This window comes from Eucyclogobius newberryi, unplaced genomic scaffold (genome assembly GCF_026437365.1).
Source record: "Eucyclogobius newberryi isolate DKJ021-1_F unplaced genomic scaffold, fEucNew1.0.hap1 SCAF_3, whole genome shotgun sequence".
In the NCBI taxonomy this organism is placed as follows: Eukaryota; Metazoa; Chordata; class Actinopteri; order Gobiiformes; family Gobiidae; genus Eucyclogobius; species Eucyclogobius newberryi.
In genome coordinates, this window is record NW_027315945.1 from 32,167,575 (window position 1) to 32,185,386 (window position 17,812).

General features: G+C 45.6%; 1 protein-coding gene across 1 annotated transcript; it reads left to right on the top strand.

Moving 5' to 3' along the window:
* Nucleotides 1–235: 235 nt before the first annotated feature.
* On the top strand, nt 236–17,504 carry pitpnc1b (phosphatidylinositol transfer protein cytoplasmic 1b). Its single transcript, XM_072461009.1, has 10 exons — nt 236–583; nt 3,979–4,127; nt 5,175–5,263; nt 5,547–5,554; nt 5,651–5,722; nt 6,639–6,731; nt 11,438–11,593; nt 14,022–14,085; nt 14,209–14,286; nt 16,400–17,504. Exons 1-10 carry the CDS (start codon nt 536–538, stop codon nt 16,546–16,548), a joined length of 906 nt encoding a protein of 301 aa, XP_072317110.1. The 5' UTR covers nt 236–535; the 3' UTR covers nt 16,549–17,504.
* Nucleotides 17,505–17,812: the final 308 nt, after the last annotated feature.

Below are 17,812 nucleotides of genomic sequence, written 5' to 3' on the forward strand. Positions count from 1 at the left end.
AAACTGATAAGCGAGGCCGAGGAATTTGCAGAGGGAACTGAGAGCAACAGGCGAGCAGAGAGGGAGGAGCGCCGGGTGGGTCACGCGTGAGAAGCCCGCGCTCCAACGCAAGGAAACCGAGTCAGCCGCTTAACTTGAGAGGAACCTTACCAGAAGCTAGACACTCATTTAGGAAACCAAAAACAGAAAAGTTAACAACCCGAGGGCAAAGGGAAAGGGAAAGGGCGTCTCGCTGGGGCAACACGGAGCGGTTACGGCGGTTGGAACCACTTGGAGATTAATAGAGGAAGTGGAAAGGGGAAAGTTAGGACACAAGTGAACAGTTAGAGACGGCTGGGTGTGTCGTATTTGTGCATTTGTGTGTGTGTGTGTGTGTGTGTGTGTGTGTGCGTGTGTGCGTGAGAACGACTGACACCAGCAAAACAAAGAAGAAACGAGGTCACAAGTCTGGCCTGTCTAAACCTGTCCGTGCCATGCAGCTAAAAGAGTCCTAGAGAGCGCGGCGGACGGACGCAGGGCACTTCACAGCAGCACCATGTTGATGAAAGAGTACAGAATATGCATGCCCCTGACTGTGGAGGAGGTAAGTCACATGCGGTTATCACAGCTGCACTTTGCGTACAAATGAACAGGTTTCAACTAGAAAAAATGCTTAATATGTAATAAAATTTAAAAAAAACAAAAAAGGAAAAAAACAGTTGCGGCTTTAACGATGTTTGGTCAAATGCTGCTTTCTTGTATTGGATTTCGGACTTGATTTTGAATATTTTTTAGGATAATAATATTTTTATGCATTCTATACCTTTTCTCGTTAAATGTCTGTCATTTGCTTGTCACCATGGAGATGTTATCGCTTTGCCTAGAATGTTCCGCAGTGTGACATTAAACGCATAGAGCCCGTTTTCTGAAAGGTATTCAAGGTATTTTTTAACACACGCACTTAAATAAACATTATGTTAGTTTGTGTCGTACTGCGACAGCTCCATGGAGACAAGCGGCTAACGGACTCTCCATTGGAAAAGTTACACAGTGCATCTGCTAATTAGCTTCAATTCTGACATTTGTTGTACTCTGTCTGTGCAATTTGGATTTGATTTGTGGTTTTAACTTTATTTTCTAATTGGTTTGGTCCTGGTTTAGTCCTGGTTTTGTTCATGGTTTAGACCTGGTTTGAGCCCAAGTTAGCCCTAATCTAGACTTGGTTTGGTCCTGGTCTAGTCCTGGTTTAGTTCTGTTTTAATCCTGGTTTCGTCCTGGTTTCGTCCTAGTTTAGTCCTGGTTTAGTCCTGGTTTCGTCCTGGTTTAGCCCTAGTTTAGTCCCGGATTTAGCCCCGGTTGAGCCCAGATTTAGTCCTGGTTTAGTCCTGGTTTAGTCCTGGTTTAGTCCTGGTTTCGTCCTGGTTTAGTCCTGGTTTTGTCCTGGTTTAGTCCTGGTTTAGTCCTGGTTTAGTCCTGGTTTAGTCCTGGTTTCGTCCTGGTTTAGTCCTGGTTTTGTCCTGGTTTAGTCCTGGTTTAGTCCTGGTTTCGTCCCGGTTTCGTCCTGGTTTAGTCCTGGTTTCGTCCTGGTTTAGTCCTGGTTTAGTCCTGGTTTCGTCCTGGTTTAATCCTGTTTTAGTTTCCACTTTTGATGCGCCGCGTGCATGCGAAACCTTAGAGTGGAACTGAATAAGATTATAAACTACCAACAATTCCTTATTCAACTAGAATTAGACAAATAAAACACAAATTAAGCTTTGAATAATTCTAATAGTTTTTTAATAATTCACAACGACAAATCCCGCCATTCCCACATCACACATTATCACACTTTGTCACACATACGCCCCAAATTGAGAGACCAGAGACGTTTTTGCAATCTGGAAAGTGTTAATGTGGCGATAAGAGCGGTGCCACTGAGCGCGCTGGAGTCCCGTGGCTGCGCGGCTGGAGCTGGCACCGCGGGGAGCCGGGCTATGTTCAGCATCAGAGTCAAAACCGACGCACGACAACACCTGGACCGTCTGTCCGCCCCAGCGCTCCAGCAGGCTCCAGTCCGCACTCACACAAACTGGTCGGACTGGTTCCTGCTGGTGGTTCCCAGTTGAAACAAAAGGTGCACCGCAAGAACCACAAAGACGAGACTGGGTAAACATAAGGCACAGGACGTCCTTCAAAGTGGAATGTCCTAACAGTGAGTCCCAAGGCCCCCCCCCATCCCCCGATTGTACCTGTTACCACAACAACGACAGTGACAAATGGTGGTCCCGAAAAGACCATTGGTGCGGGACCAGGGAAAAGAGCAAGTGGCTGGATCTAATGTAAGTGAAGTATAATGAGGAGGAATGTGCTGTGTTGAGGCAGTTACTTCATTGACAGAGAATTAAAGCCAAAGCCGTGTTCCAAACTATTCAGCGGAAATGTAAAGGAATATAGAGAACATTTCCATTATTTGCATATTTTATTTGACTTTTCCAGAACCTGTTTCGTTTACTCTGGCTTGGGACGGACAATAAAATGTGACTTTACAGTTGCCGCTGTACAAACTTCTGTAATCACGAACAAACTGTAGCATGTGTTTGATGTGAGCACAAAGGTTACAATTACAAGTATTGACAAAATTAGTATATTAGATATTTATAACTGGCATTGTTCCAACACAATTCAAGCCAAACTTAATATTGTTGTGTATACAAGCTCACAATACTATATACATAATATACTATATATTTTTTTAATCAGGGGCCATTTAAAAGCTGGTCAAACGGAAATGACTTTGACAGTGTTCATGAACCTCTATTATTTTGTGTAAAAATATTGACAGTTTATTGTGACACAGACACTGTGAAGTCCTATTTTGGGAAGATCAGCCACATTTGAGTTGCCGACAGTGGCTGATTCCTTAGTGACACGGAAGCTTCAAGTTTTTGCTTTTAAGATTTAATCAATGTAAAAATAGAAATTTCTTTGAAGCACTTTTCCGTTTTAATCAAACATCTTTCATTTCCAGTGGCTGTCAGAGTGTGCTCCACCCCACACACACATTTAAAGATAAAACACATGACAATAGCAGCATCAGTCAAAGCAGCGTCCAGAGTCAGGATTCAGCACCTCTTGATCCTGTTCCGTATCCTTCAGTGTCTGTGGGAGCAGCACTCGCCTGTTACATGTAAAAGCACCCAGCACCCATTGTTATGATTCATTAGGCCCAGAATATCCAATAAACAAACACGAAATGTTGACATTCTACAATAATTGGAAGAGGGAGTGTCCCGCTGATGTGTGCAGAGCACAGGGATAGAGAGCCTCCCGCTACACTCCTCTGATCTGCTTTTAATAAGAAGAATGTTTTAGCCGCACGCTAATGTAGGTCAGTTTAATGAATTACAGTATAACGGTCGCTGCACTCTATTTGTGAGAGCCTTAATGGGGAGACACAGCTTCTTCAAGAAAAGTTAACTTTATTGCAACTGAACCAAAGTGTTAATGGTTTGTTCAGTATTGTGTACCGTGAAGTGAGGGCAGCAGCCACTGCCCAAAGGCCTCTTTAGCTGCAACAAAAGTGCTCATCAGCAGCAGCACAAACTGGGACTGCAGCAGAGAACAAAGTCCCTCCCCTTCATTTAGACCAGCACGCTCACTCTCGGCGGACAAATTAAATTTTCATGTCTGATTTGGTTACTTGAGGGAAAATCTTTCTATATTCACCAAGTGACTATATAAAAATGAAGAGCAAATACAATGCTGTGCCTAAGTAAGTGGCTGCTGACACAAACCCAGGACTCAGCAGCATGACCAGCGAGCTGCCAGCTCCTGGTGTCATCACTCTGCCATGAGAGCGCTCTTTAATCCAATATGCCATGGAGTTATTGATGGATATGATCGCATTATCAAAATTCCTCTGCCATCTAAATAAAAGTGGTGCTGTGTGTGTTTGAGGCGTATTTACATGTTTGACCAAACCTCAGCAGATTTAGAGTGTGGTGCCCTTGTGTCCTGCAGTACCAGGTCGGGCAGCTCTACATGATCAGTAAGCACAGCTGTGAGCAGAGCGGAGGTGGAGAAGGGGTGGAGGTGGTGAAGAACGAGCCTGAGGTCCACCCGCAGTACGGCCGGGGACAGCTGACGGAGAAGAGGATCTACCTCAGCAGGTACAACTCCACCCAACGTTCTGAACCTCTCCCATCTTAATACTTCTGATCTTTGAGCTCTTACTCACAAGCCATAAACAGCCATAAAGACAATTCCAGCAGGGAAACAGATTAGAGCCCAAAGTACAGCTGCCCCCTGACAGGGAACGTCCCGGTCCGGGCAGCGATCACTCGAGGTGGTTGTTTTGTTTTAAAGGTAATTGGCAAAAAAACATGCGAGTCTGAGTGTCAGGAGGGAACGACATGCTGGTCATCCTGTGGCTGCTGATTACAGAGTACAATGTGTGGGATTATGCTCCCTGCCAGTCTGCCAAGTATGCACTGTTCTCAAACCATCAAAAACAGCAATTATAAGGCTGTAGTTGTAATTCATTTGCTTGTATTTGTGCAAATACTAGCACTGACACAAAGCGAACAATGTGACCTTGAGCTACTGCAAAGGAAACTCTATTTAATATGTTTCTCATTGCAACAATGAAAGAAAATACATTAAAAATATGACTTAATTTGGGTGTAATTTGATCAAGTGCAGTTTGAATGGAGTTTCCCTGGTTTTCTCGGCTCTGAGGGAACTTCTATTACGCTGGTGTTAGACCTGTTCGAAGAAAAGAAAGAGGTTATTGTCATGAGAAATAATCATCCTAATAATAACCTTAACTGGTATTCAATAGGCCACTAAAAACCCAAGGCTTAATCCTTAAATAAACTGTGCAAGAAGTAAAGAAATGTCCCCACTGTGGAGGCTTGTCCTAATCTCTTTTAGCTTTGGGACATTGGGCTCTCATTAGTAAAAATACACTCACACACACGCCGCAGATACACAGCTACACATTTAAGTGAAGTGAGCGCACAATGCATTTGCCTTCAATCATGTTCTGACATGTGACCTCCACACTGCGCTAACAATTCATCACCACAGGTGTAATTGGGAATGAGTCACACTGTCTAGAGTAGCCTACAGGTAATCAGGCTATAAATGGCAGCAAAAGCACTTAGAATGTCGTTGTCTGTCGTACAGAATAATCAGCCACGATCTCTGTGTTTCAGTAAACTGCCGGGATGGGCCAAAGCGTTTGTCCCGCGCTTCTTCTACGTGACAGAGAAGGCCTGGAACTTCTACCCGTTCACCATCACAGGTACAAACACGGGACACAAATACTGTCTACCTCTAATAATAACTTGATCAAATGCAATAGTGTGAGCCTGGAGTGCACACTTGACTCGGCGCTCCCTGCAGTACAGTGTGAGGTGCATTATGCAGTGTCAATATCAGATGCCTCTGTTTGCTGACGTTCACGTTCGTGCATAAGACTGTATAACACCTGTTAGTGTAATTAAACTTTTATCTGCATCATGCATAAAGAAGCCAGTAACTCATTGTGTTTCTCCCTCTCCATATTGAACGATCCGCTGCTGCAGAATACTCCGTAAGTATCACATCACTCACAGTAAAAGAATACTGCACTATCAGAGCCTCTCATCTGCCCTCAGCCCCAGCGTTTAAACCCATTGTCACCCTCCAGGTGTCATTCCTCCCCAAGTTCAACATTCACATCGAGACCAGATTTGAGAACAACAAAGGTGATAACGACAACGTGAGTATGACCGAGTTTCGTGACAGAGCGAGCACAGCGGAGGGGGAGGGGCCAGAGCAGCCGGGGACAAATCACCATTTTTATTTTTTTCTTCTTCAGCATGAAAAAGGTTGAATGTTCATCAAGGGAAACACGCCGTGAGAAATGTAGTATCGGCAAATCTATTAGGCAGACACGCAGCACCGCCGCTCAGGAGCCGGGGCCCCGACTGCGTGTAATCAAGGAACACGCCTGTCCAAGCATGTACGTGTGCGGGCGAAATGTGGCCCGGCCTGTTCCATGTCAACAGCCACGTCGCGTTACATCACTTTAGCCCCAAACGAGCCGCCTTTATTAGACACAAACAGTCTTCATTCGCACCCTCACAGCTCAGTCACGGGATCCACCAACAGACTTTGGATGACACGGTAACAACAGCCTGAACGCCATGTATACACCTAATGCAACACATTCAATAAGCGCGAACTGGACCTTGGTGCAATGAGAGCGCGGCGGGTTATTTTCCACCAGCGGCAGTTTGTTAGTTTTCAATAAACAGCCAGAGACGGGCATTACAACGAGCACTAAACAAGGTCGAAGGAAAGTGCTACGGGTTTATGCCCTCTCTCCTCACACTGTGCGCAAACTACTCTTTTATTTCATCGTTTTGTTTTTTTTCCACCCTTCTTGCTTTTAATATTGCTGCTGTGTCCTTGTTGTCTCCCTCCTCGCCTCTCCTCGCTTCTCCTCTATTTGCTCCAGTGTGATTTGCTTCAAGGGCCTCGGGGCGGGCTGTTGTGAGGGATGTTATGGTGTGTGACCCCACTTTTCTACACAGTTACTCATCTTGTTCTGCGCCCACCGTGAGTGACTGGAGTGTGTGTGATGTCTGTTTGCTCTGCCTGTGCCGGCTGACCTGCCTCCATCTGTTGTGTAGGTGTTCGGGGACGAGCCCACCCCACCGGAGAGCGTCTCGTTCCTGGACATCCTCGGCGACCCCATCCCGGAGAAGCACTACAGCGACGCAGAGGTGCGGTGTTTGTTTTAAATATGGTTTAGGGCTGGGTCGTGACTCCGACTATTTACTGCACATCCTCTCTTGTCTCTCGTCCCCCCCGTTCGCTCTCATCTGTCCCGTCCAATAAAGCCTACGAGACAAAAATCTTTTAAAAATAAATAAAAATAAGGTTCAGGGTTGGACAGTTCACCAGAAACTGAACCTATTTGTTTTCTATCACCTGGACTAAACCTGGACTACACCTGGACTAAACCTGGACTACACCTGGACTAAACCTGGACTACACCTGGACTACACCTGGACTACACCTGGACTAAACCTGGACTACACCTGGACTACACCTGGACTACACCTGGACTAAACCTGGACTACACCTGGACTACACCTGGACTACACCTGGACTAAACCTGGACTACACCTGGACTACACCTGGACTAAACCTGGACTAAACCTGGACTACACCTGGACTACACCTGGACTACACCTGGACTACACCTGGACTACACCTGGACTACACCTGGGCTGCACCTGCACTACACCTGGACTACACCTGCACTGCACCTGCACTACACCTGGACTACACCTGGACTACACCTGGACTACACCTGCACTACACCTGCACTACACCTGGACTACACCTGCACTACACCTGGACTACACCTGGACTACACCTGGACTACACCTGGACTACACCTGCACTACACCTGGACTACACCTGGACTACACCTGGACTACACCTGGACTACACCTGGACTACACCTGCACTGCACCTGCACTACACCTGCACTACACCTGGACTACACCTGGACTACACCTGGACTACACCTGCACTACACCTGCACTACACCTGGACTACACCTGCACTACACCTGGACTACACCTGGACTACACCTGGACTACACCTGCACTACACCTGCACTACACCTGGACTACACCTGCACTACACCTGGACTACACCTGGACTACACCTGCACTGCACCTGCACTACACCTGCACTACACCTGGACTACACCTGGACTACACCTGGACTACACCTGCACTACACCTGCACTACACCTGGACTACACCTGCACTACACCTGGACTACACCTGGACTACACCTGCACTACACCTGCACAACACCTGGACTACACCTGGACTAAACCTGGACTAAACCTGGACTACACCTGGACTACACCTGGACTACACCTGGACTACACCTGGACTACACCTGGACTAAACCTGGACTACACCTGGACTACACCTGGGCTGCACCTGCACTACACCTGGACTACACCTGCACTGCACCTGCACTGCACCTGCACTACACCTGGACTACACCTGGACTACACCTGCACTGCACCTGCACTACACCTGCACTACACCTGGACTACACCTGGACTACACCTGGACTACACCTGCACTACACCTGGACTACACCTGCACTACACCTGGACTACACCTGGACTACACCTGCACTACACCTGCACTACACCTGGACTACACCTGGACTACACCTGGACTGCACCTGCACTACACCTGCACTACACCTGGGCTGCACCTGCACTACACCTGGACTACACCTGGACTACACCTAGACTACACTTGGACTACACCTGCACTACACCTGGACTACACCTAGACTACACTTGGACTACACCTGCACTACACCTGGACTACACCTAGACTACACTTGGACTACACCTGCACTACACCTGGACTACACCTGGACTACACCTGCACTACACCTGGACTACACCTGGACTACACCTGCACTACACCTGGACTACACCTAGACTACACTTGGACTACACCTGCACTACACCTGGACTACACCTAGACTACACTTGGACTACACCTGCACTACACCTGGACTACACCTGGACTACACCTGCACTACACCTGCACTACACCTGGACTACACCTGGACTACACCTGGACTACACCTGGACTACACCTGCACTACACCTGCACTACACCTGGACTACACCTGGACTGCACCTGCTCTACACCTGCACTACACCTGCACTACACCTGCACTACACCTGGACTACACCTGGACTACACCTGCACTACACCTGCACTACACCTGCACTACACCTGCACTACACCTGCACTACACCTGGACTACACCTGCACTACACCTGCACTACACCTGCACTACACCTGCACTACACCTGCACTACACCTGCACTACACCTGGACTACACCTGGACTACACCTGGACTGACAGTGTTTGCTCAGATGTTGCTGGCGCCTCCACACAGTGTCATGTTCTCACGCCGCTGCAGAACTGTCACTCGACTTTCACACTGTTATTTGTTTTTGTGACACTGGGCAAGACGCAGCATGTTTCCTTCAACTCAAAGTATTTAGGACGATAAATCTGTTTGTCTTTCACATCATCCCAAAGCACTTGATAAAACTTTGACTATAGAACTGTGAGAAAATATATCATAATTCTAGATGATTATTATTGTTATTATTGAGCAAGCATTTTAACTAAATACTTGACCAAAAGTGGAATTGTGTGTGTTTTTGAGTCTTCGATTAGTAAAAGCCTGTGACAATATGAGCCCGATGAAGCCTGAGGTCCTGATGAAGTATTTACAGACTTATTGAGTAGTTTCATGTGTAATTTTGAAATAATTACACGGTTGTCTGAGTCATAAAACCTCTTCTCTCAGCACAAAGCATGTTTGGAGTTTGTGTTTAGACCAAACAACGATTATTAAACAATTAAATATGAATCATGAATTAGTTTTAATAGTTGGTTATTCATGATTAATGAAATGTGCCTTTCCTTGTCCATATGTACTTAATATACAGCTATCATTTAACTCATTTAACTGCTCATTTTAATAATGGGAGTGTAACAGAGCCAAACTGACATGTTATTTTTGAGCTGCGGCTCCTGAAACTGCGCCGCTATTTGACCGCGTTTTAGCGTCGTTTTAGACCACGCCGGGTTAAGGTTAGGGTTAGGGTTAAGGTTAGGGTTAGGGTTAGGGTTAAGGTTAGGGTTAAGGATAGGGTTAGGGTTAGGGTTAGGGTTAGGGTTAGGGTTAGGGTTAAGGTTAGGGTTAAGGATAGGGTTAGGGTTAAGGATAGGGTTAGGGTTAAGGATGGGGTTAGGGTTAAGGTTAAGGTTAGGTTTAGGGTTAGGGTTAGGGTTTAGGGTTAGATATGGCAGTGCCGCGGTTCCTGAAACTGCGGGTTAGGGTTAGGGTTTAGGGTTAGGGTTAGGGTTAAGGATGGGGTTAGGGTTAGGGTTAAGGTTAAGGATAGGGTTAGGGTTAAGGTTAGGGTTAAGGTTAAGGTTAGGGTTAAGATTAGGGTTAGGGTTAAGGTTTAGGGTTAGGGTTAAGGTTAGGGTTAAGATTAGGGTTAGGGTTAAGGTTTAGGGTTAGGGTTAAGGTTAAGGTTAAGGTTAGGGTTAAGGTTAAGGTTAGGTTTAGGGTTAGGGTTAGGGTTTAGGGTTATATATGGCAGTGCCGCGGTTCCTGAAACTGCGGGTTAGGGTTAGGGTTAGGGTTTAGGGTTAGGGTTAGGGTTTAGGGTTAGATATGGCAGTGGCGCGGTTCCTGAAACTGCTGGGCCATTTGACCGCACCGCGTCTCTTTAGCCACGGCCTTTAATAATTTATCTGTATATATATCTTGAGTGCCCAGAGAACTAATAAATATAATGTTTTATCATTTTCATTATTATGACTATGATGATTGTTATAATACCAGCTGTATCCGACCTATTTTTCTTCTGCGACTGAGGTGGGAAAAGAGGGTTAAGTGCTTCTTAAAATGATAAAACTCGATTATAATACTGGGAAAAGACACTCAAGATCTCAGTGGTAATAAAAATAAAACACTCTCCTGCACTGACCTATTTTTTTCATACTAAAATGAATTGTTTCTAACCGGGCATAGTTTTTTCCCACCTTCCAAAGACACAAGAGTTCGCACGAAAACAAGAGCAAATAATTATTACTGAGAGGAAAAGAATCCCATGTGAAACAGCATTTAATTCCCATGAGATTCTGGAGTGAGTGAAGTCTTATCTTCGGTTCAGAATTGAAAGCAAACAGCCATTTTAATCTCAAGTGCAGCGTTGATTAAATATAGAGTGAGAACCATTGGCTTCCTGCACATCGAGCGCTCACAGGTTCTTTCACACTCTGGCACTGCAAACTCAGCGCCTCTGGAAGTGTGTGTGTGTGTGTGTGTGTGTGTGTGTGTGTGTGTGTGTGTGTCAGATAAAGCTTATATGTCACATCATAATACATCCCAGAACGTTAGTACCATTCAAAAAGTGTAGATTTTATGTGATGAAAATGCATATTACTGTATTCTCAACAAAAATGTATGTCTTCCCCTGAATTATTATTATCGCAATGACAATATTTCAACAACGTCGTGGCAAATGTAGTCAAATGTGGCTCAGATTTGCTCGTCAATGTCTTGGTTGAAGTTCAAGTGCGCACTGTAAAACGAACCACAAAAGTGCAGAAATGTTGACCTCAAGTTTCTGCTCTTTTTCTTTTTCTTTTTTTATCGTTTTTCATTGCATGTGATACACTCAATATTGTAGCGTTGCATGTGTCCTGATATAACTGCTACATTGTCATTAGTTTGCCACCTCTTTTCTCAACGTAAATATACTTTTTCTACATGGGGATTACAAAAAAACACAATTTAAGTGGCACTAACGCTGACATTGTGTTTGTGTCGTGTGTTGTGCAGGACCTGAGTCGATGGCGGTCCAGTAAAACGGGCCGTGGACCCCTGGAGGACGGCTGGAGGGACGAGCACCAGCCCATCATGTGCTCCTACAAACGGGTCCAATGCAGCTTCGAGGTCTACGGCTTCCAGACCAAAACTGAGGAGTTCATTCACAGAGTGAGTCCTCAGCAAACAGCACTGCAGGAGACAGAGCAGAGACATTCACCCACAACAGATTTACCGTATTTTCTGGACTATAAGTCGCACCAGCCAAAAAAATGCTTAATAGAGAAGAAATAGACATATATAAGTCGCACTGGAGTGAGTGTAAGGAGTATTCAGGACCGAGAACAGACATTTAATCTTGAATTGCACTTTAGAATAATAAGAGATGAGAGAACATGGTGAATAGGTGTACGTATGCTAACGCTAACACCTTCAGCTACATGACGTATGCTAACGCTAACACCTTCAGCTACATGAGGCACAGACAGAACTGTGGTAAGTGTCTGGTATGTTAACGTAACATATGAACAGTTATTCAGATAACTATAGCATAAAGAACATGCTAACAAGTTTACCAAAGCATCAGTTTTACCCCAAATCACTAAATCCATTGAATTCTTCTTCCTCTGTGTCACTTCTGAACAACTCCACAAACTCCAGAGGAAGTGCAGATTCTTCTTCTGCGTCGCTTAGAGCCTGGAGCGCCCTCTTGTGGTTGCCGGTGTGAAAATAACGAATAATATCACATATACCACATGTGATAATACACATAATATCACAGTCGCACCCCGGCCAAAACTATGCAAAAAGGTGCGACTTATTGTCCAGAAAATACGGTATATAAATAAATTATAAATACAATTTACATCGTGACAATATATTTTAGATGAATAAACCAAACGAGGAGTCTTGGACGTCTGGACAATGTTTGAAAATCTATTGTCCAGATTTTTAAAACATGTGTCCAGACGACCACCTTTTCCACAACTGATCACTCGAGGACAAATGAGGGATTAAACTGACTTTGTGTATAAGTTTATTTTGACCAATTCAACATGTAACTCCACAACATTTCCACAAAATTAAGTTAAACATTTTGAAGGACAATTATGGATAAAATGTGTCTAAAATGCATCCTTAGGTGACGGGTTATTCACGATTATACTTTCCTTCACAATCACATTCCTCTAGCTTAACAGAGACAGACTGAATGCGACAATAACAGCAGATAAAGCTTTTATAAGACTCAATTGACATTTTTGCTGATAAAACTGGTACAATCTTTTTTTTTTTTCATTTTAGTTCTCGCGATTATATTGTAAAAACGGTGCGTAATATCAGCCTACAGTTCTTGTTCTCAATAGGTTATCCATTGTGCCCCGATGAAACGTATCAGCACTGCTCTGGTTTTCATTTGCTTCCACTGATAGAGCGGTGGCCTCGCAAGAACTCTGCACTGCCGTTTACCTGTTTGTGTTACACCTTTGGCTGTGATAATGAGACATTCTGCGCTTTATAAGACATCTACTGAGCACCTCTTCAGAGACCAGTGGCTCAGTGGAAAAACTTGGGCAGATGTTGCATAGCCTGGAGTCAAAGAACAGGAATGATGAAAAATCAAAAGCACAGAGAGCAATAATCTTTCCACTGTGCACTGTAGTAAACCTGGTTTGCACTTCTGCGATAACTTATCAGCACTTCAGTGTGTGCGTGACACGTTGATGTTTTACATTACTGCTTTTGGTTTTGTAATAGACCAGGGAACATTAGACAGGAATTTTAAACAAGTTGTTTATAGAGCAGCAAGAATAACCTGATACAGTGCAAGGGCTGAAGTTTAGTGACCACACATAGTTTAGTCCCATGGCGACCATAAGACACAAAGGCGGTGAATCCACTGACTCAGAGCAGACTGTGTGAGCTGCTGGTTTCAGGCTGGTTCTGCTCACACAATCGAGTTTATGTCAGGTGTGAAGAACATGGGACACCTTTTCTAACCAGGATTTAAAGCCCAATCTTCAGTGTGCAAGTCCAATGTCACACCCATTAAACCACCAGAGCAAAGAGATCTCTTATCTTTGACATAATCAAGAAGTTGCAGAGCAGTTTGGTGACACCGGGCGGGGCCGATCTGCAACACAATCACTCAAGTCTCAGGTTTCAAGAACGGTACATTCTGAAATTAAAGCACTTTGGTTTTATTTGCTGGTTATTTGTACTGTATACACTCCAGAGTAATGTGTCCTCTAGGTGGCGCTATAGTTTTGGTAGAGAGGCAAAAATACAAGCGCAGTCACTAGTTGTATTTCCATTGTGGGATCGAATGGGGAAGTGTTGAGATTGAGTTGATGACAAAACGATGATGTATAGAATATAGAACCTGCAAACACTGACGTTTCGCTCTCTTCATGTTTCGAGAACCGTGTGATTTCAAGAACTTTTCTCTCAAATATTCATGTTCTTGAATGTGCTGCAGGGATCACACCGACGTGGTCTGACAGTAAATGAGAAAAACAAATCATATATTCAAATGTAAAATGCACAATTATCAAAAAAAAGGGTCTGATTCACCTCTACGTCTTCTGCTTGTTTATTTCAGAACATCAAAGACATTCTCTTGGTCGGCCACAGACAAGCAGTGGCCTGGATCGACGAGTGGCACGGTGGGTTTTTACGGTGAATGTTGAGTAGAAAACCACAGAAGGATGGTTTATTTGGAGGTTTACCCTTCACGCTGCCGTCGCCCGATAAAAATAACATGTTTTGTGTTTTGTCCTTTTCCACAGGCCTGAGCTTGGACCAGGTGAGGGATTACGAGCGCATCATGCAAGAGAAGACCAACAGCAAAGTCAAATGTAACACAGGTAAGGTGCGGCCATGTGACCTGTGCAGCTCGGGGGGGGGGGGAATATGCTGAATGTCAGACGCACAGAGGGAAAGGTGGAGGTGAAACAGTTTGCAGTAATTATTCACAGGTTTAATTTTAGCGCCGGTGAGAGAACACGCACAGGTTTGCAGAGAGGAAAGCCGCTCACGCTCTTTCTGCAGATCTTTAAATAATAACCAAATGCAGATTCATTTTCCACAGCGCCGTAGTATTTTATATTATTGATGCCAACCTGCGTGAAGAGAGGCTGCTGACTGCGCCCCGAGCTGTGCAGTACCAGATGTCTCCTGTGCATCTGTGAGAGGCTCTCAGCACAGAGGGACAGAGGGGCAGAAGGACAGAGGGGCAGAAGGATAGAGGGGCAGAAGGACAGAGGGGAAGAGGGAAGGAGGGACAGAAGGACAGAAGGACAGAAGGACAGAGGGACAGAGGGGCAGAAGGACAACAGTCAGGAGACTCCCAGCACAAGAGAGGAGTGAGGGGACAGAGGGACAGAGAGACAGAAGGACAGAGAGAGAGATGGGCAGAGTCAGAGGGACAGAAGGACAGCAGTCAGGAGGCTCCCAGCACAAGAAAGGAGGGCGGGGGCAGAGGGGCAGAGAGACAGAGAGTCAGAGACAGAGGGACAGAGAGTCAAAGACAGAGGGACAGAGAGTCAGAGGGACACAGAGAGAGAGGGACAGCTGTCAGGAGGCTCAGAGAATAAGAGAGGAGGGCGGGGGCAGAGGGACAGAGTCAGAGGGACAGAGGGGCAAAGGGACAGCAGTCAAGAGGCTCCCAGCACAAGAGAGGAGGACAGGGACAGAGGGACAGAGGGACAGAGGAGTCACATTCACACTGCAGCGTCTGAGGCCCAATTCTTTCATGTGTCGCTCACATTTCCCCCCAAAAAATGTGACTGGTGTGTTTCTGCTGTGAACCGAAAGCAGCTGGACGTGTCCCTCACAGAAGTATTGAACATTACAGTACAAACCCTCGATTGTGGCCTGAGCTGATTTGTCACTCGTGGATTGATACGTTCACAAACTTACTTCCTTTTCCACTGACAGTTTTCGGCTCTGCCATTTCTCTCCACTTTGACTCAGAATTGTCACGTTTATCCTGGAGATGTCGCCTATTGATGACGTTCAGGTCGGATCTGGAGACCTGAGCGTTCAGACTCAAGTCGCATTCTAAAAGTGTTAATATACATATCTGAATTGTGGCGTTCACACTGTCCTGAGTGGGATAAAGGTCACATATGGGCACAAACATCAGATTTGACCTGCAGTGTGAACCTAACCAGAGTCAGAGGGGCAAAAGCAGAAGAGAGAAGTGTCAAAGAGGCAAATGTCAGCCCTGGTGGGGGTCTGAGCCGGGGCATATGTGAGGGTGTGTGTGTTTGTGTGTGTGTGTGTGTGTGTGCTTGGTCACCCTGCCCCCTGCTGGTTAGTCTGGTGAACCTCTGCTGGAGGGATATCAAAGGTACAATTCCCTGTTTGGCCTGTAGCATTGCAGCCTGTGCTCCCTCTCCCTCTGTGTGTGATGATGAGAGGCATCAGGCTGCAACAAATCTGCAGTCATTGCTCAACCTGCTGCAGCTCACTGCACCTCTTTGACCCCCTACTGGACAAACTCTGCCACTGCACGTATCCAGACAGAAGGGTTTCATCTCATTCATGTACAGTACAGTGATAAAAGTAAATGGAAGTCATTTACTATCGAGGGCCCAGTGGAAGACAAGTGTGATGGCACTAGCAATGTCAGACTTAAGAGTTGTGAATGTAAGAGCACGCTACAGTGATCCTGGGAACACTCGCCTGCACTGGAAAGCCAAACACAGTAATTCTTGTGCTTTTCCACTCAGTGCCACTTTCCCTTTTGTTCCTCATTCATCTTTGTTCGGTTTGCTCTTTTATGTAGCAAGTAATTCATCCCCAACCTCATTGTCCTTCAAAGTCAATTTGCCTCACGCTTGTGTCATGTGAGAGACATTGTGCTGGAGCATGACAAGAATGTCATTAGAGCTCAAAGGTAAAAAGGTAAAGGTATCCATAAAGAAACATGTCTTTGTCATTGGAATCATGCGTGTTTCTCCCGCTCTGTCCCAGGACCCCCGCCCGCCCCACGACCCGCATTCTCGCGCTCCATCTCTGTCAATGACGAGCGCTCTCTTCAGAAGATGGGAGTGGAGACCCTGTCTGAGCCCGCCTCTTCCACGCCGCCGGGCCCCGCTCGCCTCAACTCCACGCCCGAATGACACTCCAACCACACAAGGACGATCTGGATATGACATGTTAAACCCACGGTGCCTGGACGACTAAAGGGGCGGGGTCTGGAAGTCAGGAGTCTCTAATAGGCTGAAGGATTGATCAACTAATTGTCAACTATGAAAAACTTAATTTGATCATCGTAATTGATATCTGGAATACTCCGACTCAAATGCATACAACAAGACATGTTATAACAAAGACAGAGGCATTATTAAATCATAATCTTAAAACTATTTACCAGCACAAACTAACTTAGCGACTTTCCAACGTGAGGCTTTATTCAAGAGAGGTTTATTCCTAATCACTAATTCATAAACAGTGAGTTTTTAGACGGTTTAGTTGACGCTGTGTAATGTGCTGTGGTCTATTCTGACTCAGTTAACCGACTACTGACCTCAAAGTGCTCCAACTAACGGAAGACAAAAATTGCACACCATTTTTAGTTTAGTTTAGTTTAGTTTAGTAGCAAAAAACACCTCTAGTCTAGTCTTTAGTCCCACTTTAAATCACCTTTAAGTCAAAACTAAGCCAATGGGTGCACAAGAATAATCATGTCCGCCCGAACCTCCAGGAAAGTCCGTCCAAACCTCCTTCGAAGAACCTGGCGTCCTCAATATTCACACGTTTTGAACTGTTGTCAGCTTCAGGGTGACCACCTGCAGGGCCTTTGCCGCCGCTCCCCACACTGACGCCCAAAGACAGATGCATAAGGTGTTTAATAGAGCGGATCTGACGAGAGCGAGGAGCAGGAACGCCCGTCGATGCCATAGATCTGCGGCGCTCTCCACATCGGCGATAGGTCATAACCAGGAGTATCGACAAAGTCCACTGAGGCGTCGTATCGGCCGCTCCACCGCCGCCGCCCTGAGCCGAAACGCCATTCATATTCAACCACGTGGCCATTATCAGCGAAATATTTGCATGTAAATACCTTCTTTTTTATATACACAGTGCAGCAATAGCAATGTAAATACAGAGGTGGAAGTTTACGTTTTAATTTTGTACAGTCCTTTCTAATAAATCTCTTTTCAACGAGCTCGCCCGCCGTGTGATCTGTGATAAGCCGGACTCACATTATCAGCAGTGTCTGATCGGAGAGGGACCAGCAGCGCTCGTGTAATCCAGTCCCCAATATCACACTCGTGCCGTTTGGAGCGGCTGCAGAGTGCCAGGAGAACACATGAGTTGACTGTGATTTGACCTCCTTTTATCCTCCTTTATTACAACAAATATATATATACACCGAGATAT